The sequence below is a fragment of the Diadema antillarum genome, unplaced genomic scaffold (genome assembly GCF_040938485.1).
Source record: "Diadema antillarum isolate AM-2024a unplaced genomic scaffold, OU_Dant_1.0 seq00000455_RagTag, whole genome shotgun sequence".
In the NCBI taxonomy this organism is placed as follows: Eukaryota; Metazoa; Echinodermata; class Echinoidea; order Diadematoida; family Diadematidae; genus Diadema; species Diadema antillarum.
The window spans coordinates 1,100,724-1,127,275 of NW_027271427.1; the positions used below are offsets into that span (position 1 = coordinate 1,100,724).

General features: G+C 39.3%; 1 protein-coding gene across 1 annotated transcript in view; it reads left to right on the forward strand.

Moving 5' to 3' along the window:
• Positions 1-21,242, forward strand: part of LOC139732901 (procollagen-lysine,2-oxoglutarate 5-dioxygenase 1-like) — a 46,881-nt gene extending 25,639 nt beyond the window's left edge. The window contains exons 16-19 of the mRNA XM_071643738.1: positions 1,133-1,237; positions 1,965-2,111; positions 3,910-4,035; positions 20,633-21,242. Of these exons, the coding sequence (XP_071499839.1) occupies positions 1,133-1,237; positions 1,965-2,111; positions 3,910-4,035; positions 20,633-20,788 (534 nt within the window). The 3' untranslated portion in view covers positions 20,789-21,242. The remainder of the gene's footprint in view (positions 1-1,132; positions 1,238-1,964; positions 2,112-3,909; positions 4,036-20,632) is intronic.
• The last annotated feature ends 5,310 nt before the right edge of the window (positions 21,243-26,552 follow it).

The window sequence follows — 26,552 nt, forward strand, 5'->3', positions numbered from 1 at the left end:
CTACTAATATCTGTGTACAAGCGGCTTGGGATGCAATTTTAGCTCAAATCTGATCAGTAAAAAGAAAAAAACAGTATCCATTGAATGCAGACAGGTACACAGAAAGTCAGAATGTTTTTATCATCAAATTCAGCAAATTCATGATTCTTGTGTTCAAGTTGTTTTTCCTACAACTAATAGACAAATTGCCTGGTTATTGATAATTCAGTGTCCGAGTAATAACCATGATAAAAACATAGGCAGTTATACCCATGTCAAGATGGGATTCAAACCCACTATTTATGTCGAGGAAGGACAATTTGTCAGTCAGTTGCTGTAGTCAAAACTTGTTGGTGATATTCAAGTACGTGCCAAACTTTGGGACACCAAAGAGTTACATATGACAAAGAGCGTGTTTCTACTGAGATCACCTCGCATCACCACAAATGTCCCTTGCATCACTTTGTATCTTACGACCACTCGAGCTGTTTCTACTGAGCGATAAAATATGCGGTGATGCGAGGTGACGTGCTAAATACGGTGAATCCGGAAATCACATATTTTAAGGTCACAGATCGGGCCGGGCTGCCTCTGCCATTTTGTGGTAGGCCATCTGAATTTCATTTTTAGTCTTTCTGTCCAAAATGCCCCTCACCAACATTTCTTGCCGCTTGGTTATTAGGAATCGTTGCAGGTCTAGGGTCCAGTTAATGCTCTCCTGGGGCTCCGACATACTAACGTTACATATTCCAGCAAAAACAAATTTTATGGTACAAGGCATGATGCATCCGAAGCTACGGTCGCTGTGTACACAAGTGTTGGAGTGTGTGATGAACTGATTTGAAAAGTGCGCGGCGAAAGCTCCCAAATTCGAGACTTCCGGTACACTGCGAATTTTGCTACCTGGTGTGTTTCTACTGAAAATTGTTCCTCGCATGACCGTGCATCGACCACCTCAAAAGAGGGATGATGGAGCACCTCGCATCACCGCGCATCGGCCACTACCCGATCTGTTTCTACTGAGGAAAAATTTGAGGTGTCACCGCGCATCGCCTCGCATCACCTCGAATTTTCATCGCTCAGTAGAAACACGCTCTATGTAACTGCATTGTGCATTTTGACAGTTTGATAATTATGTTACCCTTTTCCCCAGCCTTGCACCGATGTCTACAGCTTTCCGGTGTTGTCCAAGACATACGCCAGACATCTCATTGAAGAGATGGAACACTACGGCAAATGGTCCAGTGGCAATAATGAAGTAAGATTTGTATTTGGTTTTGACTTTGTCCTCCTTAGCACAATATTTGGCAAGTGCTCATGTCTTGTTTTACTGTAGTAGTAGTAGTAATATCGGGGTGATAGTTTTTATGCTTATTCTTTGTTAGTGTTATTACCTTCGCCAAGGGAGGAGGTTATGTTTTCATTACCGTTGGTGTATTTGTTTGTTTGTCCGTGTGCAAAATAACTCAAAAAGTTGTGCACAAATTTGGATGAAACTTGCAGGAAATGTTGAGAATGACACTAGGAATAGCTGATTAAATTTTGGTCGTGATCTGGAAATTTTTTATGGATTTTATGAAGAATTTTCGATATTTTGGCAGGTAGTGTCAGTAAAGCTGCACATTTTTTAGGTCTTCATATGCGCACTAAAGCGCGTGCTCAAGTTTCTACGAGGGCAAGGCGCGTGGTTTATGACGTAACAAAGGCTTCTATATATTGGGAAATTTAGCAATTTTTCAGCATGCATTCGTATGGGTGGAAATCACTGAACTCAATGGAAGAGCAAGATCATCGGTGGGAAGTAGCTGCTTGGCGGAGGTCTGTGCTTTCATAGTACTCTTCTAGGTCTTGATGATCCTGTAATTATCATTATTATTCATAAGTTATCACCTTTATTCTTTTTGCTGTTGATTTTAGGGGGTTTTACAGATTTTTTTTTTACGAGGTAAAATTTCATTCAGTTTTTGTTGTTTCTCCACATATAGGATGAACGACTGAATGGGGGATACGAGAATGTCCCAACTCGCGACATTCACATGAACCAGGTTGGCTATGAACAACACTGGCTCTACTTCCTGAGGGAATATATAGCCCCCATCTGTGAGAAGGTCTATCCAGGCTATTACTCTAAGGTAAACTTGCAACAAATCACAGACCAACGTTTATGTGCTATATTGCTTCAATTTAAAAAAACAAACAAAATAAGCAAACAAACAGTAAAACAAAAACCAACTACAATAACAAAAGGTAAATCTTCTCAAGAGTATTAGCTAAATACTTCATTCTCGAGATGCCTCTTTTGTCAAGTGTCAATGTGTCTTGTTTTGTTTGTTTGTGGGCAGTGTTTGTTAAGAAGTTTTTGGTACCAACAGATTAACCTGTTCATCCCGCAATTCTCCAAGCACCTTCAATGCCCCAAAAGGAGATTCTTTTTTGTTGGGCAAGAGAAAATGGACAGGTTGGTAATCCATCTTTGATGGTCAACTACATGTGCCATCGAACAAATAGAATTATCGATTGGGCGTTAGGCATGAATAGAGCTTGCGCTGATGTGCACACAAACTATTTTGTTATACACAAAATATGCACCAAAATGGGGTCAGCGAGGTCAAATATCTACTGGAGAAATGGCAAATAATACTGCAATGCACACAATTTTCATACAGAAAGAAAACGTATATTGATAGAGAAAACTCCAATCTTTCTATTACAGCCATTTTTCTGGGCAGCACAACACAAAATAAAATGAATTTAGGCCACGAAGGCAGGCACTTCTGTCTACATTTTGGGACCTGGTATACCAGGTTCCCGTATATCGGTTGACACTGCAGGAACCTGGTATCCTTAAGGAACAAGTTAAATGAAGTAACAAAATTATTTATTTTGTAAGGATATAAAGTACCAGCACAGATATATCTTTAGTGATAAGACTGTAAAAAGATTTCCCAAAGCACATACTCCTCTTGATGGAGCACATGAACTCTATATTTTTGGCATCAAGAACAAGTGTACAAGCAAACGAGAAAGAAAACCTGTTAGATGAAGAAAAATCAGAAGTATTTAAGAGTGCAAGACATGATAATGCAGATTTTTGTACATGCTCGTCATTTTCATACATAAAGGGTGCCATAAATAGTACTACCTAGCTACATAATTGACCCATACCCTAAAAAGGGTATCGTAAAACAACCATGTAGTTGGAACTCATGTACAAAGTTATTATTCATCTAGTCGACGAGGAAACTCCAAATTTTCATGAATCAGAAACTGGAGTCGAACTGACATCATGCGATGTTTTGCCGATTGACAAGTGGCTTCTGTTGGCAACCTTTCAGTGGAAGAATGGTCCTTATATGTGTGAAGTCGTGCAGCAATTTCACGCGCTGATGTGCTTTCAGGTCGTGAAAGATGGCATGGAATCCCTCCGATCACCCAGTCTCAGGCATGTAAAGATTTGAAACGAAGTTGACTGATAACAATGGATGAATGCATACCATTAGATAACCACTTTTTAGAATTGAGGGGGGCGGTGCAATATAGTGCTAACCCACACAATAGTCATTTTGAGATCATAGCTGTTGAATGTTTGGAAAGTCCATACATTGTACATTAATAAAACATGAATGCATGCATTTTTTTACCATCTTATTGGTTGAATTCAAATATGACATTTTCACGGCGGTTAGAGTGAAGAATAAGGATTATGAAAATGCATGTAACTCAATTTTGACAAAAGTGGGGGTTAGCACTATATTGCACCGACCCCCTCAATTGTATCATTGAAAGAGTATCACTACATAACCAGATGATTGGTAAATACTTGTGTAGAGTCAGGGCAGTCATGTATCTTCAGCCTTGAGGTCAATGACAGATTTTCCTTCCAGAGAGCTTTGACTTAAACCCAAATATTTCCCATCTTCGTTTCGACAGGCCTATGCAATAATGAATTTTGTTGTGCGGTACCGCCCTGATGAACAAGCATCTCTGCGGCCTCACCACGATTCATCAACATACACCATCAATGTAGCACTCAATGAGCATGGAAAGGACTATTTGGTAAGTTCTTTTTCACCCTTTTTAGGGTCCTCAGTATACATGTAGCTGTTGGGCTGTACTGATTTGTTGGTGATTATTTCTTGAAGTATGTCGAAAGCATTCAATAAATGGCCTTTCCCTCTTTAAATTTACTTTACTGAGCAGACTAATTAAAACAGAGAATAATCTTGATGAGTGAAGATCACAATAAATAGATCATAGATAAAAAGAAAGAAATTGACCAAAGATTAAGGCTGGGCATCTTATTTTTTCCTCAGAAGCAAGGAATTAGACTGAGGCTGATCTGCTAGGTTAGATTATGATATTTAGGCCTCACAAGTCTCTTGTTAGCTTGCATACTAATCCTCATTTATAAAACACCTAGAAAGAATGTAGCTCTCTGATTGGTTGACTATCCATCACGTGACATTTAGTTACAATTACCATTGCCCCTTGTGGCTGTCAGCCGTGCAATTTTGTTTGAGCAAAAATGGTTAGTGCATGTGTTCCATTGCACAACTCTGATGTCACAATAAACAAACATTTGCTGTACACACTCAACAATTACAAGCATGCTTACAAGCACATACTTTTGTCACTCATTTTTGCAAGCAACTTCAACCGATCAGTTTTGCGTATGTATGTACACAGAACTGATTACTTTGCTGCTACTCTCTCACCTTTGACAGAAAATGGTTACCATTTCTGTGCTAAATTCGAGAATCTGTGTGAACCACATGCATGTATGTTTACAGCCGTGGTGTTGTATGAAAGTAAGAGTGTGTGGTTTCTACTTCGTGCAGTGTAACAAGATTTCGCGCTCGGTGAAAGATGCACCGTACTATTCAACTCAGCTTGGCCTCATGTTTCTATCATCATGTCCGAAATTTTGTACCATTGCACTCTTGACCATTCACTATATGTATTTGTACCTGTACAACGTACATGTACCTTATTGACAAATATATTTAGCCAATGAGGAGAACCTGATTTTGCTATACAGTACTGTAACATGTATTTCCCATTGACAACTGTCCGAGTATAATCAGGACTGGTCATCAACGAGATAAAACAAAATCAATCTTTGACATCAAATTTGTTCTAGAATTGTAAGGATATTTTAGTCGTGGCTGTGGAAAGGAAAGTAATAAAGTTGCTGAGTAATTGACTTTAAGGTGGTTATCTTTTGGTAGAAATAAAACCCCCAAACAAAACAAAATGGGAGAGCTGCAAGGCACTGAATGTAACTTCTCCAATTTGCATGTGTGCTCATGACAGACATCACTACTTTATTTGGACATCTGGAATGTCAAAAGTTTATAATGTTTGTGTCTTGAGTCAAGTTGCGATGAAACATGCACCACTGTGTTTGTTTGACTCTGCTCTTGTAATTTAGCAAACTGAAAAGTGACTTGGAATGTTGATTCAATCTAACCCTGAATACGATTATGAAGATGTGCAGATTTGATGAATTGAGTGGATACATCATGCAGTGGCATGGGGCTACATTTAAACAGACACCTCACTGTCGGTACAGTCTTTCGGGACGAATATGAAATATTGCTGGGCAGATACACTTCGTAGACCGCAAGTACATTGCTTGCACATATGAGTGTATGTGTGTATATGGGCGGATTGGTGTGTTTGTGTGTGTACGTGCATGCTTTCTTTAACAACTTTAATACATGTAGTATGGATGTGTATTATATACAATGATGACATCAGTATTACACGTGACATGCTGACCCTTGACCCTTGTGTAGTCAACCTTATTTCATACCTTATATGGGCGGGGAATTTCTCCAACTGCCCCTCAATGGGTACGGCTTTCCTCCTTCATCTTTCGTACCTCTCTTCTATAATGTTTAACCCATTGAGGACTCATTTTGCTTTAATCCGATGAGGATAGGCTGATTTTGCTACAACACACATTTCACATGGACCTCTGCCCGAGTATACCCAGGATTCATCCTCAATGGGTTAACTTGCATCTCTATTGATACCTGGCCAAGTATACTTAAGTCTATTCCTCCAATGGGTTTAAGTTCTTTGTTATTGTGTTTCTGCATCATGTCGCAGACATCTTCTCTTTTTATGAATCTTGATTCCCCCCCCCCTTTCTTTCTTTCTTCTTGAATCTCTTTAATAAGAGGGCACTAGTCATCTTTTGTTTTGGGCTGACAGTCTGCCGTGGATTATTTGCCCGTTTATTTTTCCACTGTTTTTATTCGATTGTTGTCGTGCTGGAATTTTGAGCTGAGGATGTATCGCAGGGACCATGAAACAGGTGACTAGGATGCTTCTGATTCCAGATAATCACTAGCTGTGTCACCTGCCATGTTGGATCCACCAATTATCGATCTTAATCCTACAGTTCTAGCTCCGCTGATGCCATCCTGAGCGGAGTTTTCTCTCCTCTTGTGGGCGCAAAAGTGATGAACAATAATCCACTGTGGATTATGCAAGGGGAAAACTAAACCGTCATTTTGAGCACTCGACACAGCTTTGCCTAATCCAACAACCTTTATCCATAAATCCTATCTAATTGTGGGGAATTCCGTATGATTTGCAAGCAGCTGTACAGTGAGTTCTACCTTTTTCTTTAATGTGAAACAAAAGCACAAATTACATTACAGTGCATTACATGCCTTGAAAAGAATATTGGAATACATACATAATATGTGACCCGCTACAACAAAAGGATCCGAAAGTCGGGGGAGGACAATTTTCTGAAAATGACATGGTATTATTTCCTTACTCTTCTTCTTTTATTTCATATATAAACTGACCATGAAAGTACTCTGTTGCAGAGATATCAATGATTTTTATTAGCGCATATCGAGTAGTTTAGGATATCAGCATTGTGAGAAAACCGCCTTCAAAGTTTTCCTTCCGACGCTATCATGATCAAGGGAGGCAAGACAGTCCTCACCGCTTGACAATAGAAGGTATGCTCTTAGCAACGTCCACGATGTTCATTCAAGCTTAGCGCCAGCGGTCTACGCGTGACCAATCAGTAACCAGGATGCCATGCACTGACCAATAAGATCACTCCCTCGTTACTAGGGGCAGAGTCTAGCTGCGGCGCTAAATCCAAACCTTCGGACACGTTCCTGTTCTGTTGAAAGTCAGAAAATCATGGCCCAGAAAAACGCTATTTTTCTTGCCCCTCCTTTGACCATTTAACTTTGAAATTTCGGCAGATGATAAACAAAACATTAGACTACAAAATTCTGCAATAGACAGAAAACTGATAGTTTTGACTGATTTTGATGATCTGACTTCAAACTCGATTTTCTCAGCTCAGTTATCAGCGACTTTTAGGATCCTTTTGTTGTAGCGGGTCACATATCAGTATTGCACATCATGTGGTGAAATTTGCTTGTTGTTATGAGTGACATAAATGCTATCATCACAAAATTTTCCAGTATTTGCCAACAGAGACCAGCTTGCTAGTGATTTCAAATTTACAGATAATTTTCATCAATGAAATACCCCATTCACTGGTGCAATGTACATACCCGGTAGTCAGTGCGTTTCAATGCTTCTATTCCCTTTGATAGTTGCTATGCCAGGCAAGGCTCCAGCAAGCCTTGCGTAATCTCTCTAGATGTCGGAGCAAGTCTTAGTTACTTCCATCAGTATGTGAAACCTACGGCCAGTGAGGTCATGTTTTCGGCTCTGTGTATGTGTGTCTGTCTGTTTGTGTACACGATATAAACTTGAGTATGGATGAACAAATTTTCTCAAGATTTACAGGGTCTGTTCATGATAAAGTAAGAAAGACACGATTCGATTTTTGGGGTCATGAGTTCAAAGGTCAAAGGGATTACAAAGGACATAAAATAACTCAATCTCCCAATACTGTATACGCCATATATTTCGCGAGTCTAAATTTTCGCGAATCGAGACTTCCTGACGATATCGCGAGTGGTTAAATTCGCGATTGTGGAGTCCTGTACTGAAGGGAGAAATGTGTAAGTATACGTCACATTCATATCATGATCAGAGTCAATATATTCGCGTGTTTTTGTCCCCGCCGAACGAGTTCGAGCAGGGGACTATGAAACGGGCTCCGTACGTGTGTGTGTCCGTGTGTCCGTCCGTGTGTCCGTCCGTGTGTGCGTCCGTGTGTGATCAAAATGTTCAAAATGCTACTCCTTCGCCATTTCTAACCCGATTTTGATTCTGTTTGCTTTATATGATAGCACTACATGGGAGCTTTGAAACTTGTATACAGAATTTCAGTTGTGACCTTTGACCTTGACCTTTGACCTATATTGTACATTTTGCTTCAAAATGCTACTCCTTCGCCATTTCTAACCCGATTTTGATTCCGTTTGCTTTATATGATGGCACTAGGTAAGGGCTTCAAAACTTCTACACAGAATTTTGACCTTTGACTTCTTTGACCTTTGACCTTGATTTTTTACCTATATTGTACATTTTGCTACAAAATGCTACTCCTTCGCCATTTGTAACCCGATTTCAATTCCGTTTGCTTTAAGTGATGGCACTAGGTGAGGGCTTCAAAACTTCTACACAAAATTTTGACCTTTGACTTCTTTGACCTTTGACCTTGATTTTTAACCTGTATTGTTCATTTTGCTACCAAATGCTACTCCTTCGCCATTTCTAACCCGATTTTGATTCTGTTTGCTTTATGTGAGGGCACTAGGTGAGGGCTTCAAAACTTCTACACAGAATTTTGACCTTTGACTTCTTTGACCTTTGACCTTGATTTTTTTACCTATATTGTACATTGGCTACAAAATGCTTCTCCTTCGCCATTTCTAACCCGATTTCGATTCCGTTTGCTTTATGTGATGGCACTAGGTGAGGGCTTCAGAACTTCTACATAGAATTTTGACCTTTGACTTCTTTGACCTTTGACCTTCATCTTTTTACCTATATTGTACATTTTGCTACTAAATGCTACTTCCGGCGGGGACATATATTACGCACCGCGTAATTTCTACTTTTCCTTGTTAATTTCGCAAATAGTAGCTGACTCGCGAAATTCGCGAAAATAAAAACCTCGCGAAATATTCGGCGTATACAGTAACTGAGAGCGGATGATTTGGATTTCACCAAACTTCTGAGGTGTGTTCATAGTGAAGTACATGTAGTAAAGAAACAATTCACTTTAGGAGTCATGAGGTCAAAGGACTTTGTGGTCATAAAGGACGTAAAATAGGCTCACTCTCCCAATTCAAAGGTGTAATTCAACAATGGATGATCAAATTTTCACCAAATGTGTCGTGCAGGTGTCCCTATATTTCTGTGTTGAAGATACTGCCTATGAAATGGCGATATTTTAATCATGGCTGCATTGCGGAGGTCTGCTCTCTCGGAGTGCTCCTCTTGTTGTAAAGATATGCATATAATTTAAAGATATACTTAACGGACCTATTGTCTGTATTCCAATGTCATGTTACTTTTTGCCCCATCCTTCTTTCATGTCTGGGTTGTGATTATTATCATTCTTTATTTCCCCCTGCCTTCACTCCCACATTACCCCTTACTCTCCTTCTATCTTTTCTATGGGTACTCTTTCTTTTTTCTCAACCCTCTCTTTGGTACACCAGTAGTCTTTTTATATCCCCCAACCCACTCACTCAGTTGGAATGTGTTTCTAGCAGACCATTTCTTCTCTCCCTCTCCCCTGTCTCTCTTTCTATCTCTTTCTCTCTCACTATCTATCTATTTCTGTCTGTTTCTCTCTATCTCTCTGTATTGCGATCTATCTCTATTTTTTTGTGTATCTCTCTCTATTTTATATCTCAATCACTCTATCTTTCTCTCTCTGTCACCATTACGGTGTAATTCTAGCAGACCAGTTCCTCTATCTCTCTTTTCCCTGTCTTCCTTTCTCTTTAGCTTTATCTATCTATCAATCTACAATTATCTATCTCTCTATAATCTCCTAGCTATCTATCTCTATTTTTCTATCTCTATCTATCTATTTATCTCTCTATCTCTATCTCCTAGCTATCTATCTCTATTTTTTCTATCTCTATCTATCTTTATCTCTTTATACCTCTTTATATCTTTATCTCCCCATGTCTATCTTTATCTATCTCTTATCTTTCTATCTATCACCATAATCATTCGTTCTCTTGCCACTCCACCTCGTCAGGCCGACACCAAGTCAAGTGTGTTGTTTCTTCCTACCTAGCCCAAATGCAAACACCTCTCGCAGCATGACTCACACAGCAACATACACACCTGTGCTTTTTTGTCTGTCACTTCCCTGTTTTTAGTTGGACAATTTTTTTTTTTTTTTTTTTGAAGAGATGGTGGCCATGGTTGTAATCTTTCTACCCCCTCCAGTCTATTCCTGTATTAAAGCTAGATGAGGCTCATTCTCATTGATTATTTGAAGGGGAAGGCAAAGTTGTGGTTTCTAGTTGAAAATCATGTTCAAAGTTTGGTAGTAGCTTGCAGCTTTCTCTGATCGGTACAGTTTCTAGTTTCCAAGTGCAAGTATTAGATGCTGTGCAGTACCTGATGTGGACTATTTAAAGGCTACTGATTTTTATATCATCAGTTTCCATTCTTGAGTTTCCATTACTTGAAAATTGTGAATGACATGCACAAGAGTGTTATTATCTTACAGGAAGTATTGGGACAAACATGTTGTTATTCATTTTCAATAAGGAGTGTTAACTATTTTGTTTTTAATGTTTGTTTACATGTAGCTTGCTCCATTTGTATATGCAGAGAAAAATTCAAAAATGTTTATTAAGCTGTCTTTATAAATGTTACACCATGAGACTACTCTGTACTTGTTTTCCCTTTATATCATCATTTTGTAGCTACAACTATAACTTGGCCTACCCCTTAGTCAGTGCTTTCAAGAACTTTTTTTTTTTTAATTTTCCTGCAACACTTTTCTGTGAGAAGTATAGTAGATTGATGAGGATATTATGAATGATGCTGATATCAGCCAATAGGATTGAGATAAAGTCTATGGATCCAGCATTTGAGTTGCACTGCAATAAAAGGAGACTCTGGGTGAATCTTGATGGGACTCTGGGATTATGAGGTGGTTATGAAGTCATCCCTCAGATTTACTGTGATTGGCACAGCAACAGTAGGGGTCTTTCACACTTTGAACAGCACCTTGGCTCACTCTGTGAACTTTGTATCCTATTCCTGGCACAACCAGTGTTTCGGATGCACTTCAAACTTGCTCATTACTTCCTTAATTCTTTGCACTATATTTGGTTTGAAATATTGCCAAACCTTTGGCAGAAAGCCTGGTTTTGCTTTGTCGTTATAATTTTGTCTTTCTTTTCGGAGGGGCGGGGGAGAGGTAGACATTCTGTACATAATGTACAAGAGCAGGTAGAGCTGACATTGGTGTAAAAGCTTATGCAACCTATTTTTGAAACAGCGATTTCTCTCCTCACATCCATTGGTGATATACACATACACATGATTAGCTTACTCAAATCTGCGAGAGTGTATGAACATAAAGAGTCTTGATACCAGAGAATAGTTCTCTCACCAACATCTACGTACAACGAAGCGGGCGGATCACAGTGACCACAGGACCAAAGTGTGTTGTGTAATACCTTCTTTGAAGTACAACATATGCAGGACTTCTCTCTGAGAAATTTATTTCAGTTCCCTTCACTCAGAAAATTAATTTTACGGGATGCCGCGTTTATCTAACCATCATGCGTTGTACAATTGCAATTCGAGTAGTGTCACTGCGCAGCTGCTTTGCGCCGTTCGACCCAGGAAGTAAATGTCAACTGCATACCACCAAACATGCTCATCCGTCACACACAAATAATGGGTAAAGAACACAACCGGAAACAGCTGGGATTTAACGGCATTGCGTTTATCTACTCACAGAACGGCAATCGTGGTCTCAAACGCGTTTCAAAACATCCTATGAAAGGCACTTCAAAACGGCGTTTCTAATCACTTGTGAAAACACGGTTGCGTTTTATGAATATCTAACCCCTGAAAATGCCTCAAACGCGTTTGGGACATAATATCTGTGTTGCAGATGTTCTCTGTTCTATGATCCATTGTAGACTAGTCCGGAGTATACTCAGGCAGATGTCTGTAGGGGTTATGTATTATAGCAAAATCAGCTCGTCCTTAAACCCGTTGAGGACGGACTGATTTTGCCACAACATGCATTTCCCATTGACACCTGCCCGAGTATACTCAGGACTCGTCCTCAATGGGTTACATTGTAATTAATGATTTATGAGGTGGAAGAGAGGGGTGAGTGGAGAGAGCGTTGACCCTATTATACGCACAGGAAGTGACGAAATTCAGAGAATGCCTGCCATGTTGAGAGGATGTGATCAATGAAGGAAGTGTGTTGGTAGGAAAGGTGCAGATTGGTGTCCAGAAGAAAAGAAAGGCTTAGAGGGTGTCTTACATCGTGACTCAGGGTTGATTGTCCGCACCATCGACCCAGTGGGATTTCCTGTCTTTCACACCATTCGTGTTGGTAGGGAGGAACCTGTCAAACATCTTTTAGTGACCCAATCCACGTACAAATTGTACACTGTGATCAAGAAAAAACACAATTCACCTTTCTCCTACGCAATGACAGCATCTACAATGTGTATCCCATAGTCTGCATTCTATGTGTGCAATGATCTGACAGCTGCTTTTGATGAATTACGAAGCGTATGCGCACTACTGTAAAAGTGGATATTTTTACAAGATTAATTTTTCGCACTTTGCCGGGTAAGAAGAGTTTCACATGTCTTTAATTCCGCGGAATCAAGACATCAACTACTGGAACATATGGCACGCAAAAATATTTACATGCTTTTATTTTCACACAAGCTTCCGGTTGCATGGAATTCGCGAAAATTTAAACACTGCAAAAATTTCAGTCCACTTTTACAGTATCTATTATAATCTATTTTGTATGTCTGTCCATCTGTCTCCGTCTGTCTCTGTTGTTATTTTTGAAGGAAGTAATTCGATATTTTGTTGAATACTTTATACATTGTAATATTCTTTAAATGCTTGTCTCACACAGAATTTTAGACTTTTGTATGACCTGCTTTCAAACTCGCAAATGCTCTCGTGGATTTCAGCAGAGTTCATGCAAGACCTGGGAATATGATATCCATTTCTGAGTTACTCTACACCTCACACTCGTCATAATTCAATACCCATGATGCAAGGTTGATTGTATCCCCCAGATAGAAAGGATTTGGTCATTGTCCTACCTGTCAGTCAGCGTGGCATGCCAGGTTTTTGGAGGGAATCGCATTCTATTTTTAACCGTAGCTGATCATGTGGTGGTGTTTTTGATTAGGGTGCATAGAGTTCTGAGCCTTGATTGTTGTCTCATCTCGGTGCCAATAGAGACAAGTCAGGGACAGAACAGTCATGCGTGTGTGTTCATCTGGAGTGTCCCCCGTCTACCTGTTCCCTGCTATTAATTCTCCCTTGCATTATGACCCCCCCCCCCCCCACAAATTAAAACAAGAAGAAGTTAAGGTTAACATTAGTTAAGATGCTATACTTTTGTCTTTACTGAGAATTGTGAACCAAATTTTCTCATTTAGATACAAAAGCAGTTATGTAAAAAAAAGAGAGAAGAAAGAAACTTGGGAATGCACAAGGTCTAATGCTGACATAGATCATAAACTGATGGAGATGTTGGGATTGAATTTTCTTATATCAATACCACATGCACCATACGTCGTAACGAATATTCAATAACTTGGTGTGAATAGTCTCATATCCATATGGTGAATGGATATTTCAATAACTCCATGTGTTTGAAAATGGCTTAACTTGGTGTACAATCCATGTAGCAGAATGCTGGCAGTTTCAGCAAAATCAAACTTTAACTTTTGAAGAGAGTTCCAGAAATTTAAAGTTTTGCTTGTTTCCTTGAATGGAAACGTTGGTGTCAGCTTCGTAATATGCAAATTAGGTGAGGTGATGATGTCATGACATCAAAGGCCTTCCACTGACCTCCATACAGCTCAAATAAAATTTCCTCTTTTTTCAACATTCAATTTAGATAGATAAGAATTGTATTCGTTGTGTCAAATATGTTTTTATGTTTCATTAATCTCAGAATTACTATTTTTTCCCCCTTTTTTTAGGTTAACAAATGCATTTTACCATCATTGTTTGAGTGAGACAATCATCTGTGTTGTTGTATGTTTGATCCCTGGCCAACTGTCAGTGACAGAGACATCGTTTGTCAGAGTTTTTTGTTGGCTGGACCCATGAATCAAGCTATTGTCTGAAATGCTCAACCTATATTGGCCCATTTCATCAGCAGAAATAGAATTTATACACACCTGTGTGAAATTCCCTCATTTGTAATAATAGCCATTGAGAGTGGGATCGAGGGTGTCCATTCCATAGGATGTAAGTTGTAATATAGCGACTGGTCGTATAGCCTCTCTAGCCCTGTGACAGCAGGCTTGTGATGGAAGAGGGCCCCACTCCACCTCCCCCCCCCCCCCCTTCCTCACCAGGACCCTTCACACAGCTACAAGCCTGTACATTGTATGCTCATTCATTTTAATACATCTATATTAGAAATTTTTGGGTCATGTGACCAATACTGGACTGTGTTAAACCATGGGGAAGGGGGATTTTTTTTCTTTTTTAATTCTCAGCTTGTCAGTACACTTGAGTATGAAATTCTGAATCATTTAGACAGGAAGAATCTAAGGGAGGAACCTTCGGAAATTTAAATTTGTGGATACTGTGATTTTGTTCCAATTTTGTTCCCCAGTTTTTTGTTGTTGTTGGGGTTTTTTTTGGGGGGGGGGGGAGAGATTCAAGCCAAGAATGTGGGGCATTAGGAATTTTATGTAGAATTAACCCAGTTGAGAATTGATAATTTAAAAGTCAGTGTGACATGTTTGTATGATTTTTCTCCTTTTTTATCTCTAAATTATATGTTTGCCTCATATGTAGTTGTGTGTTCAGTCCCTATTGAACTAAAGAAGTGAGCTTCATTTCAAATAATGTGAGGATAATGAAGTTTGCGATCTCTTCAAAAGTTTTGCAAATGCATCGAGGTCTCTTATGTTTACGTGCCGATGTTGATACCCACATTTTCTTTGCTGTTCTCATCATCATGCATTCTAATGCTCTGAAAGCTAAGCTGCTTCAGTTGGAATAACTGAGGTCAATGCAAAGTTTCACAGGATGTGATTTTTTTTTTTTTTTTTTTTTTTTTGGGGGGGGGGGGGGAGGTGTTCAGAGGCAGCAGAAACGGTTGGTGCCAAACCTACCTAATCGGCACAAAACCAATAATCGCCCGGCATTTTGAGGCATTCTGTCACATGAACTAGTGGAATTGAGGCGCTACTGTGTGAAGGAAGAAGAAAGATGACTGTTACCATGGCAACCCCTAGAGTGAGCGTTATCTGGAGTCTTATCTCTAGAGAGTGGCAGGAAGTTATGGGATAGTCTTCAGAGGCGTGACTCAGTCAATGAATGCATCCCCCATGCCCCCCTCCCCATCCCCATCCCCCTATTTTCTTCTCACTTTCAGTAAGTTTCACCCCTTTTCCTCCTCTCTCATTGATATTTTGTTTGTCTTTTGCTCTCTCTCTCTCTCTCTCTCTCTCTTTTACTCTCTCACTCTCTGCTTCTCTCCTGTTGACTTTTTGTTGCCTCATTATTCTGTCGGACTTTCTCTCCCTCTCTCTCTTTCTTCTCAACATTCCATCTGTTTTTCTCTTCTTATCACTGTTTCTCTCTTATTAAAAGCTTGCATTCTGATTCTCTCTCTCCTTCTATTTTTGTCTCTGTTTCTCTTGTATCACACTCACTTCTTATGTTTTCCTCTTCAGTGAAATACATGTACACGTAGAAACATACATGTACACCAGGGAAATGGACCTTAGAAGTCCCATCTTCCTGGTTACACAGTGCTGTAATCCCAGAAACATCCCAGAAACGCTTGTCAGTACCGTACTTGATGTTTTCATTTGTTGTTAGATTTACGGTCCAACAGTGATTCGCGAAATTCACAAAAATTAAACCCTCGTGAAAATAACAGCTTGTACAGTACGGTATATCGTTTTGCTATCCCCTAGTACCGGGCCCTAGGATTCCATTAGTTCACCATTCATTGTAATGTGTCTGATAATGTATGCATACTACAGAACACAGACGGGATTATGATGCCTTCCGTCAATAATCAAGTCAAATTTGATGATGTTCTGTTATGAAGGATGAAATATAAGGTCAAGAGGAAATCCTTGGCAAACCAAGACTTGCTGTAAAGGAACTCCTAGGAATGAAAAGATGCAAAGATGCAAGTTATAGCTAGCACAGAAAAGATGAACAATATTTTGCATTGAAACACAAACAAACAAACAAACAAACAAGTGAGGGAGTTATGGAGAGAATTCTTTCTAACCACTGATCTGTGCCTGGATAGGAGGATGGTGGGAGGAGGGGAAGGGGGTAGGGAGAGGTCTGAGCAGGCTGTACCTGGCCTCACCCATGTCTCAGTGTACTACCACTTCCTATGACCCAGCCAATATTCACCCAGTTTCTTGCTCCCTGAAGAATCCATGCCTCCTGCCAGTCAGTAATAGTGGCTCTCCCAGGTGAGACGATAATAGGACACAAATCTTTGTGCTCTACTTTTACGTGTCCATACCAAGAGACACATCGTGCCTTCACAGATGACTTCAGTCAGTACTTTCATTTAGCAAAAAAAAAAGGAGATAGAAAATGCTGAGTAAGAGCTTTTTACGAAGTCAGGAACGACTGATTACACCTATCATCTCGTAGGAATGAGAATAAATTTGGAGTCATCAGCAATTTGTCTCGAAATTGTAATACTTGAAATATTGTCTCTGGCTGCATACACTGTATCTCAAGTCACAAAGGGGAAGACTAAAACATGATCTCGTTCTCATTTAACTCAATATGAAAATGATAGCTGATGATTGAAATTACTTCATGATGGTTGTCAAATTTTAATCTGAATCATAGGCAGTGATATAAGTAGAAAGACTTGAATATCTCTCATGTATCTGTCAGTTGAAGCTTGTATAATAATATGAATATTATGCTTGATTTCCAAATGTGTCATTTTATTCTGAAACTGAATCACACAATGTATGTCACATTCCGTTATCACGAGATGTGGTTTCCTAGTAAACTTTCAGGTCCCCCGAACTTCGTTTCTGTAATTTGATGCAGTATCTTTTATTAGTTTTATCATTAATGGCTACTTGTAGTATTTCATAAAGAGAGTTTATATGTCACCTCACTTGAGCCATTGCATTTATACATGTTCTTCAGAAACCAAGCATGTAGAAAAATGAAATGTTAGTCACTAAATTCATATCTGATCCCAAACAATTATGGTATTATGTAAAACTGTAGTTATTGTTTTTCAAACCTTATTTTAAGTACCAATGTAGATTGAATGAATTAAATCGGCTCCATCTAATCCTCCTTGTATTTGCAGTGAAACTTTAGAGTTGCCAATTTAAGACTAACGTGATGATTTCTATATGAATATTCCAGTAAGATGTGACAGACTCTTCAAAGTCTAATATCACTAGACAGTTCACTGGCTCCAGTTCGTATGAGTGGTCACATCATCATGACTTGTGGAACCATAGATCCCAATCATACCATTTTCCACTAATATGTTGTAAGTGGTCATATCAATGCTTTTCAGGGAGCAATGGGGCAAAGTTGTCTGCTCAATCCACATTCTTAATGGGAAAAAATGACAGGTGGGAAAGCACCTCTAACATCATTGTTGTGATGACAGAGGATGGCCGCTGCCATCGGCAGTGCTATTAAAGGTTCCTCCTATTCCGATATGTATGTACAATGTATTTGCTGGTAGTCTTATAAGTCAGTATTGCAATTACATTTCTCGGCCCATGTGAAAACTGTCTTAGTTTTGTCTCTCGTGTGCCTCTTTAGATCCCAAATTAGCACCAGACAGCAGAGGGGAGAAAGTTCCTCAACCATGAAAGAAATGTCAACAATCCCAGCTGCACTTCATTCTGTCCAGACAAAATTGCAGACACAAGCTCCAAACACAATGTTGATTGTCCCTAAATAGATTTCTCTCTTCACCTGTACAGATAACTCACCCGTCAGCTCCCGTAACGAGTCACGATCTGTTCCACCATATTGTCATCTACTTCCCCTGCCATACACCAAGTTAATCAATCTAGAATGAAAATGACCTTGTCTGGCTCAAAATCCCATTTCCGCCCGTGTCTTTGTCATGCTGGGTAGGGCTGCCTTTCCTTCCAGTAACGGACATCTGGAACAACAACAAACACAATGACAACTGAATCTAAGTTTTTGAGTTGTCTTTGATATGACAATCAGGATTATGATGTATGGATACTTCAAGTTGTTCTTCAGCAAAGCAGTGCCCAAGATATAAACTGTAGTTATAGTTGTCAGACCTGTTTGGAAAATATCATAATTTTCATGTAGGTCTTAGGTGCTGAGTCCTGTGCATGCTATCGTTTGATTTTCAGTGAAAGGATACATATGTGCAGTCAGATGAGATCATTGTGTGAAAATCACTTCCATCGGTCATGTTACTGCAATGACTACTGGTATTAAAAGTTATTTTTCTTTAATTTGTTCGTTTTGCAGTAGCTTATGATGACTTTTGTTGTTCTTCTGAGTAGAATATAATGAATAAATGTATGCATACTGAGTAGTGTGTAATTAGCAGGAAATGTTCCATGTGCATGTTTTGATACACACCATGCTTCCTTGGAATCATGTTTATTTAATAATTCTCTATTAGTGTGCTCTAATCACTGCACTTTACATCCTCCAAATTGAAATCTGGCACAAGGTGAACAACAGACCATTGTGACATGGCATCTATCCATACAAAGAAGATCTTTTTCCAGTCTTTTTCAGTACAAAGATGCCCTTGAAAAGAATTTGCCATGGAATGGTAAAGTGCCTTTAATTACAATTTCTATGGCCCTAATTGGCACACAAGTAGTGATCTAAGGACCCATAAGTGCGACTTACTCTAAATTCTGTGGTCAGGTAACCAAGATGCACCTGCTACTACCACTTCACCGCTTAGTATGTCATGAGCCTAAATGGGGTGAAAAACGGACCACAAAGTGTAGTCATATATTAACCAGGAGCCTTCCCTATCCCTCTGTGTAGTTGTGGTCATTGAGTGTTGAGCATGTTGTGAATGAGTGCACACCTTTAAAATGTCTCTTCACGTTCTACAATGTACACTGTGACTGGTAGTGTAGGCAGGGCATGACCTCACAATGGTGGTGGTACAAGAGCACCTGTACTCTGGAGTATTAAAGATCACAGGAATAAGCCTTTGTCAATCAGTAATCCTTCCCACTTATCCCCATTCCCCTCAGTTACTTTGCTATGGGAAGTTCCTTTGCCCAAAACTATCAATGATAGTATAATGATAATAATAATGATAATAATAATAATAATAATAATGATAGATAATAATGATAGTATAATAATAATAATAATGATAATAATAACAATGATAATTTAATAATAATGATAAATAATAATGATAGTATAATAATAATAATAATAATAATAATATTAATGATAATGATAATAATAATAATAATAATAATAATAATAATAATAATAATAATAATAATAATAACAATAATAATAATAATTGTAATTATAATAATAAAAGGTCTTAAAATGTGTATATCACATACCCAGGATAGCCTCTTTAGTGTTGCCACTGCTCTACCAGAGGGCCCTGTCATTATCATTACCCTTGCATTGCCAGGTACCCATTTATACACCTGGGTCGAGAGGGACGTGGTGGGTAAAAACATCTTGTCCAAGGATGTAAGCACTGGGCGGGATTTGAACTCGGGTCCTCCAATTGGGAGTTGGGAGTCTTATCCACTATGGAACAATGCCCCACTATGCATTAAAGAGTAAAGCAAGTACAGTGCTGCTCGAAGATATCACAAGAAACCAGGGGAGATTGACATCTCTTCAAAATAAGAGAAGTTGAAGTATGTTTCCATTTTTCTGTTTTGATTCTCTTTGCTGTCACAAAACAAGACAACAAACTCTCGTAGTTTAACCGGAAACTCAAAATTAGGCAGAGTATTTTTTGTTTGATATTTTGGATGAAAAAGTTGAAACACAAGAAGATAAAAAGTGATTTGACAAGTCCTGTCGTGGATGCGACGTTGTGGAGGGATCCTACAGTGATTGTACAGAGCAGCTCAAGACTAAGATGATGTCACAATTGCTTTGTGACATCATTTCACAAAAAGTGTTTACGTGGAAAATGTCATCATAAAAAGTGATGTCATTTTCCTAATAACATACCATGGAGTGTCAAACATGCTGACATTCTGAAGTAGTTGAAAATACATACAGTAGAATCACTTGCCTTTTCAGCCAATCACCAGAGGATAATCTTTCTTTCCAAAATATCAGTTATTATCAGTGAGTGGTGAGATGTTATTATCAATGAGTGATGAGGTGTTATTATCAATTAGTGATGAGGTGTTATAGTGTGAACACTAAGCAATTACTTCACTGTCTCAAACGGATTTTGATGAAGTGGAGCCACTCAAATCATTTCTTCTCTCATTGCTTCTTTTGACTGCAGGGAGGTGGGGCACGCTTCATCCGCTACAACTGCAGCGTGATCGGTCTCCCAGTGGGCCACACCCTCATGCACCCAGGGCGACTGACCCACTACCATGAGGGCCTGCTGACCACCAATGGAACCCGCTACATCATGGTGTCCTTCATTGACCCGTAGCAGCCCCCTTGGTGCCACGCCCTCTCCGTTTGACCCTCCCACCGAGCAATGTAATCGATGTTGAGAGGTGCTCTGTCTAGTCACAGCCAATCCACTCTGCATTCACCTCATCCTGTCTTCCCTCACCAGTCCTCCCTGGCCACACCCATCTCTTTTAGCCCCTCTCTTCCAGCAAAGACCAGCGACTCCTAGAGCTCTACCAGTGCCTTGCTGCCGCCCCCGCCCCCTCCCTGCTCCATCATAGCAGTCAACATGTTCAACCATTTAATATACCCCAGTGACCCACAAGTCCATTCCCTCATTCATTCCATCAAATGACGTAAATGTCACCAAAGAGTGCTTTCTTTGAAAATGATGTTGCTCCTTTTATTCTGTGCACTTCTTTACTGCCACAGCAGTGAGCCTTAAAGGAAATATGGCCATGCAGTCTGAATTAGCAGAGATTTTGTTTATGAAGTACTGACCATTGTATAAACTTTAAACAAAATTTTGCACACACATAGTCATTCACTGTCGGGACAAACTGTGAGTATACTGAAAGCAAGATACAGTATTCATCGCATAATCGGGACAGGTTGGGAGTAGCAAACACGGCCCCTTTAAGCGAGGTGCCCGATTTCGCGATGAGTACTCACCATACACTAACGGCATACGACATGTACATGTAGTGCACACACACACACACATGCATACTGACGTACTGTACATGTTCATGAATACACAACACGCTACCCCTCGGCGCGACCCTCCAGCTCTCCCTGCATTCTCGCAATGATGTAGAGTACTAAGTAATCGCAACCGGGTTCGATTCTTCTGTCAAACACGCGTGTACACGTAATCAATGTCAGCTCATAGTCTAGATTCATAAAACGTTACGTATTCGCACATACATTGAACCCTTCTCATCTTTCACGCTCTCCCTCCCACTCTCTCCCCCATTTCACTGAATACGTAACTGTTCATAGCCCATTTCAATCACGTAACTTTTGCCCAGTCACAACTGAGGAAGATTGTGACGTACACACAGATCACAGTGTACAGCTGTATTGAAAGTTGAAACCAAAGACAGTAGATAACAAGATACGAAGGCGCGCGATAACAATGGACTTTGCCCTCAGAGTGTATGACTGAGATTAAACAACGCACACAGCCTGGGCTGTATGAGCGAGGCATGTTTTTTTATTGGATGTGAGTCGAGTAGGAATTGCAAGCGAGCACATGGCTTTGCTTATGTAGGGGAGAAGAATGTTCGCGAAGGCATGTGCTTTGCAATGGCATGGATACCTGTACACGGCGCTTTCGTGGCTATGCATGTACATGTACTGGATGGACGGAGGTCAAAACACACCAATCCGAAGCTTGCTTTGTAAGTTTGTTGTAAACGACAACTGATACGGAATCTTTGAAATATTGTTGTGGTATTTTGGTAGATTTTTTGTGTAAAATATTAACAAAATCAAAGATCGCTTGAAGAAAAATTGTCCCGTTTATCAGAGGTCCCCGCCCGATTATCCAGTGAAAATAACGTGCGTTGGAAATGTTTCTGGGAAGCGTATATCATTTAAGCGAGGATCCCGATTATCAGATGCCCGATTATGCGATGAATACTGTACCAGTAAAAGTCCCATATTATCTGTATTGTGACCAGTCTGCCTCATTTTGCAATTACTTTGCTACACGTATCACTTCCCTCAAGCCATACTCAGCCATAGCTCTCTCCTCTTCTCTGGATCCTGGAGTGTATTTTTCATAATCTTTACGACAACAACAAAAAGAATTAAAGGAAAGAAGGACCACACCGAAACCAAGGCAGTCAGACATCTGATGGAGGGAGCAGAGAATGTGAAGTTGGAAATATTTCACCAATGAAAAACGTATAAATGCACTGCGAGTTCTATTCAATGGAACAGTGGCTGGAGATCTTAGCTTCAAGTTCAGCTATGGTTTTAGTGTAACAAGCCCGTCAAACTTAGTGCCTGCAGCTGATTCCTCCCTCTCCCAACCCACCCCAGACATCTTGTCTTGGTATAATCAACAGGATGCCATGGCATGGGATGAGTGGGATGTTCGGATTGAGGGGGGGGGGGGGGGGGGGAATAGAGGGATGGGGTAGGTAGGGGGTGTTTCAGATCATCTTCTGGAGGACATGTCATGAATGTCGCCATCCATGCCTCTCCATCCAGTCATCTACACACGGTCCAAGGTTTGCGTGCAGTTGTCTCTGCCAATGCTCCCCAAAATAGCCGACTTCAAAAACAGTGATGAGTTGGGTCGCGAGTGCCACTTGTCAAGAGCCCTTTAGGAGCTAACATGAATCACTGTCATGGCAAAATCAATTCAGCCCATACCATTGCTGACCTTGTGAAGGTCTCCACTCTGTCAAACAGCTATGTGGTCATGTATCACATATATAGATGCATGTTTTTATGGCCAGTCATCAAGTCATCTTGGTAGTCTAAAATGAAGTTATAATAGCAAACATAAAATTTCTGACTGTAGGCTTAAAAAAAAGAAATTAGAGTGTTCTCTTTTATTTTGAGCAATCTACCATTTCACAAAGATGCTAGAAAATCTGACAACCAGGAAAATGTACTGTATATGCTGAATATTTTGCAAGGCTTTTATTTTCACGAATTTGACGAGTCGGGTGCTATTCACAAAATTAAAGACACGTGAAAATAATGACTCTGATCCCTATATGAATGTGACGCACACGTATACATTTCTTAGTTCAGTACAGAACTCCACGATCACAAATGTAACCACTCTCAAAATCGTCGGGATTTCCCCAATTCGCAAAAATTGAGACTCGCTAAATATACATGTATGGTGACCGTGTATATAGTAGTTTAGAGTAAATCAGCTGTGTGTTAAAGTAAAATGCTGATATGCATGCTGAAGGGTAAGGTGCTCAACTCCAACACGTGATTTGTGATGTCACAGTAACCTGCTTCAGAAAGACCTTAGAGTTTTCTACTTCAAGTTTTAACAATTGTAGACCCTGAAATTTGGATCACAGGCAGATCAAAGATATCTTGCTTGAGATTTTTCAACAAAAATTTAAAAAGATATGTTATAGGTCCTTCAATCATCTTAATTTCTCAGTTTAATGCCTCTGACTTTATTGGGGTAAAGTTGGAGGCCTCATACAGTGTAGTGGGGGAGGCAATTTTTCTGCTACAATGTTTGTTACCAGCAATCAATTTGATGGAGAGAGGGTAAGTGACTTCCAGACTTTTTGAGTGACTGAACGTGAGGATGGCAAGTAGCTACCTCTTCTCCCGTCAGAAGAAAATACTCAGCAATGTGAAACAAGATTTTAGAGACAGAAGTAACTGGCTGCTAAGCCGCGTCAGATACAACAGTCAAATTCAGAATGATACTGCTAGGCACTGCAAGATGAGTAGACTCTTTGAGTAAAAGACTTGGACTGTGACGCCAGAGTCAACATAAGTTCATTGGCTCTCACTAGTCACCAGACAATCTCCAGGGTCCTGTTCAATGACACCTAAAGATCAAACATAATGACACCTAAAGATCAAACATAAGTCCAGAAGAAATCAAACACGAAGTTACATTTGATCATTCTGTGTTGCAGAAAGAGCTATGTATGATTTAAAACGTAAGAATCAAACCTAAGTACATTTGTGCTATGAATCGAGCATAGGTTAATGTATATGTAAAAATCAAATGTAAGTGCTTTGAGTCAAATATCAGTTCCTCAAATCAACCAAAATTGTCTTTTGTCAACTCCTCCACTTCAAGATGCATAAAAAAAGCTACATTTGATGTTGAACATAAACTCAAACATGACTTACTTTGCCAATTAGAATTAAGGGGGGAGGGGAAGGTGCTTATCGCATTTAGGCTTGTCCTAGCATATTCATCAGCTCAAAATAAAAACTGAATTAACTTTGATTTCACTTGTATTTCATGCATTGCATTTTTTTTTTAATGCTAAGCCATGTTTGATTCTTGTACTCAATTTTGACTTATGTTTGATTTCAACAAAAGTTTTATGCAATAGGCCCAGGATCATCAAAAGCAACAACAGCACAGGGTATGTTGCATCATAAGTTTATACTTGAAATTTCCCTTTTGTGCTGGAATACACTTGTTTCTAATAGCAACATCTGGACTGGAGAGGGGAGGCAGCGTGTGTGGGTTAGGTCAGGATGAGACAGGAGAGTTTATCTCTTGCACATCTTTACTTTTTCTTGCTGAGAAATAGTGAGGCATGATTTCCGTATGTAAGAAAATTAAAATATGTGCATTGAATCTTTGTTTCCTTTTTTTTTTCAGTAATTTTATTGTGTGTGATGCATGATGTCCAACTATGCAAGTGTAGAAATAAAACAATGTTGACACCTCTTTATAGTTCAGCTTGATGTTCAAATGCATGCAGACTTTGCTTTGGTAAAGTTCAAATGAAATGATGAAACAACCTGAAACAATATGATATCACATTTACAATTGCATGGAGTTGCTGTATAGGAGGTTGACAAGCTAACAAATGCCTTTTGCCTTTTATCTTGCCATATCTGAACCAACTAGTGACGTCAGTCACTGAAAAATCAGTTTAAATGAGAGGAGGTTTCTCTCTTCCTTTGTGTTTTCTATGCTTCTTGGTAAATGGAGGTTGTTGACATGGAGCATGAAGCTTTGTTATGCAAATTAAAAGTCTCTAGTTTTGTAATGTTTTTAAGTCTCGCATTGTAGTGTTACTAATTTATGGAGCATATAACAAAAGATGTTTGTGGTATGAACTGCATTGTTGCAAGTAGAGTATCACGAAGTATTGTTACCTGAAAGCTGGATAGATAAACTCGATGCTATCCAGCCTTAAAAATAGGAGATTGTTCTGGTAACTACCAGTGAACAATGATTTCTCTTGTAACTTGATGATTAAATTGCCCCATTTGTCTGGACATTTGAACATCTCAGTAAAGTGCATTAGCAATTCAATGATATATGAACAGTAATCACTGTATGCAAAATACATATTTTGTCCAAATTCTTATCATGGCTGTAACATGCATAGATTATATAGTGATGTAATAAGGCATCTTCAGTGATAATCATTTAGTAGAAAAAAAAATAACCTATTTTGTTTGAAACCTCACGACTCCAATATGCATGGGATTAAAAGGTAATCATTTGCTTTAAAACTCTTATGGAATTTTGTGTATTTTTTGACACATAACTGTTTTTTGTTATCTTTCTTGCAGGCATGTTCATGTAGCTTTAAGTTGTCAAATATGTCCACCTTGTATCTTTCCAATGATGTTTCTTGCCCATACAATGTATTTATTGCTGCCTGATACGCATGGTACATTGTACATCATGATATGTTATTACCAGGATTTTTGTTGATTTTTTTTTAGCGTATGAAGTGTAGAAGAAAATCATGTCTCTATGTGATAATTGTTAGGCTCACAGTTCACAGTATGAAATGCCCAAATGCCAACACACTGCCAACCGCCATCCACCTAGATGCATCATGTAGTGGTTCAAGTTTTTTTTTGTTTGTAGATAATACTACTCTGTGAAAATTATGCAAATCATTTCTATTTGAAAATTGAGGAGGTGAGCAGTCATCTATTTGTATTACAAACCATAATTGCTGACTTCTTGTGATGTTTGTGATAAAACAAAAAAAATGTTTTCATTTTTTTTTTTTTTTTCATGTAAAGGCTTATCTCTTTCTTCTTCTTTTTTGGTCTTTTTTCTACTGGGCATTACACACATCATTGTGGAATCTTCT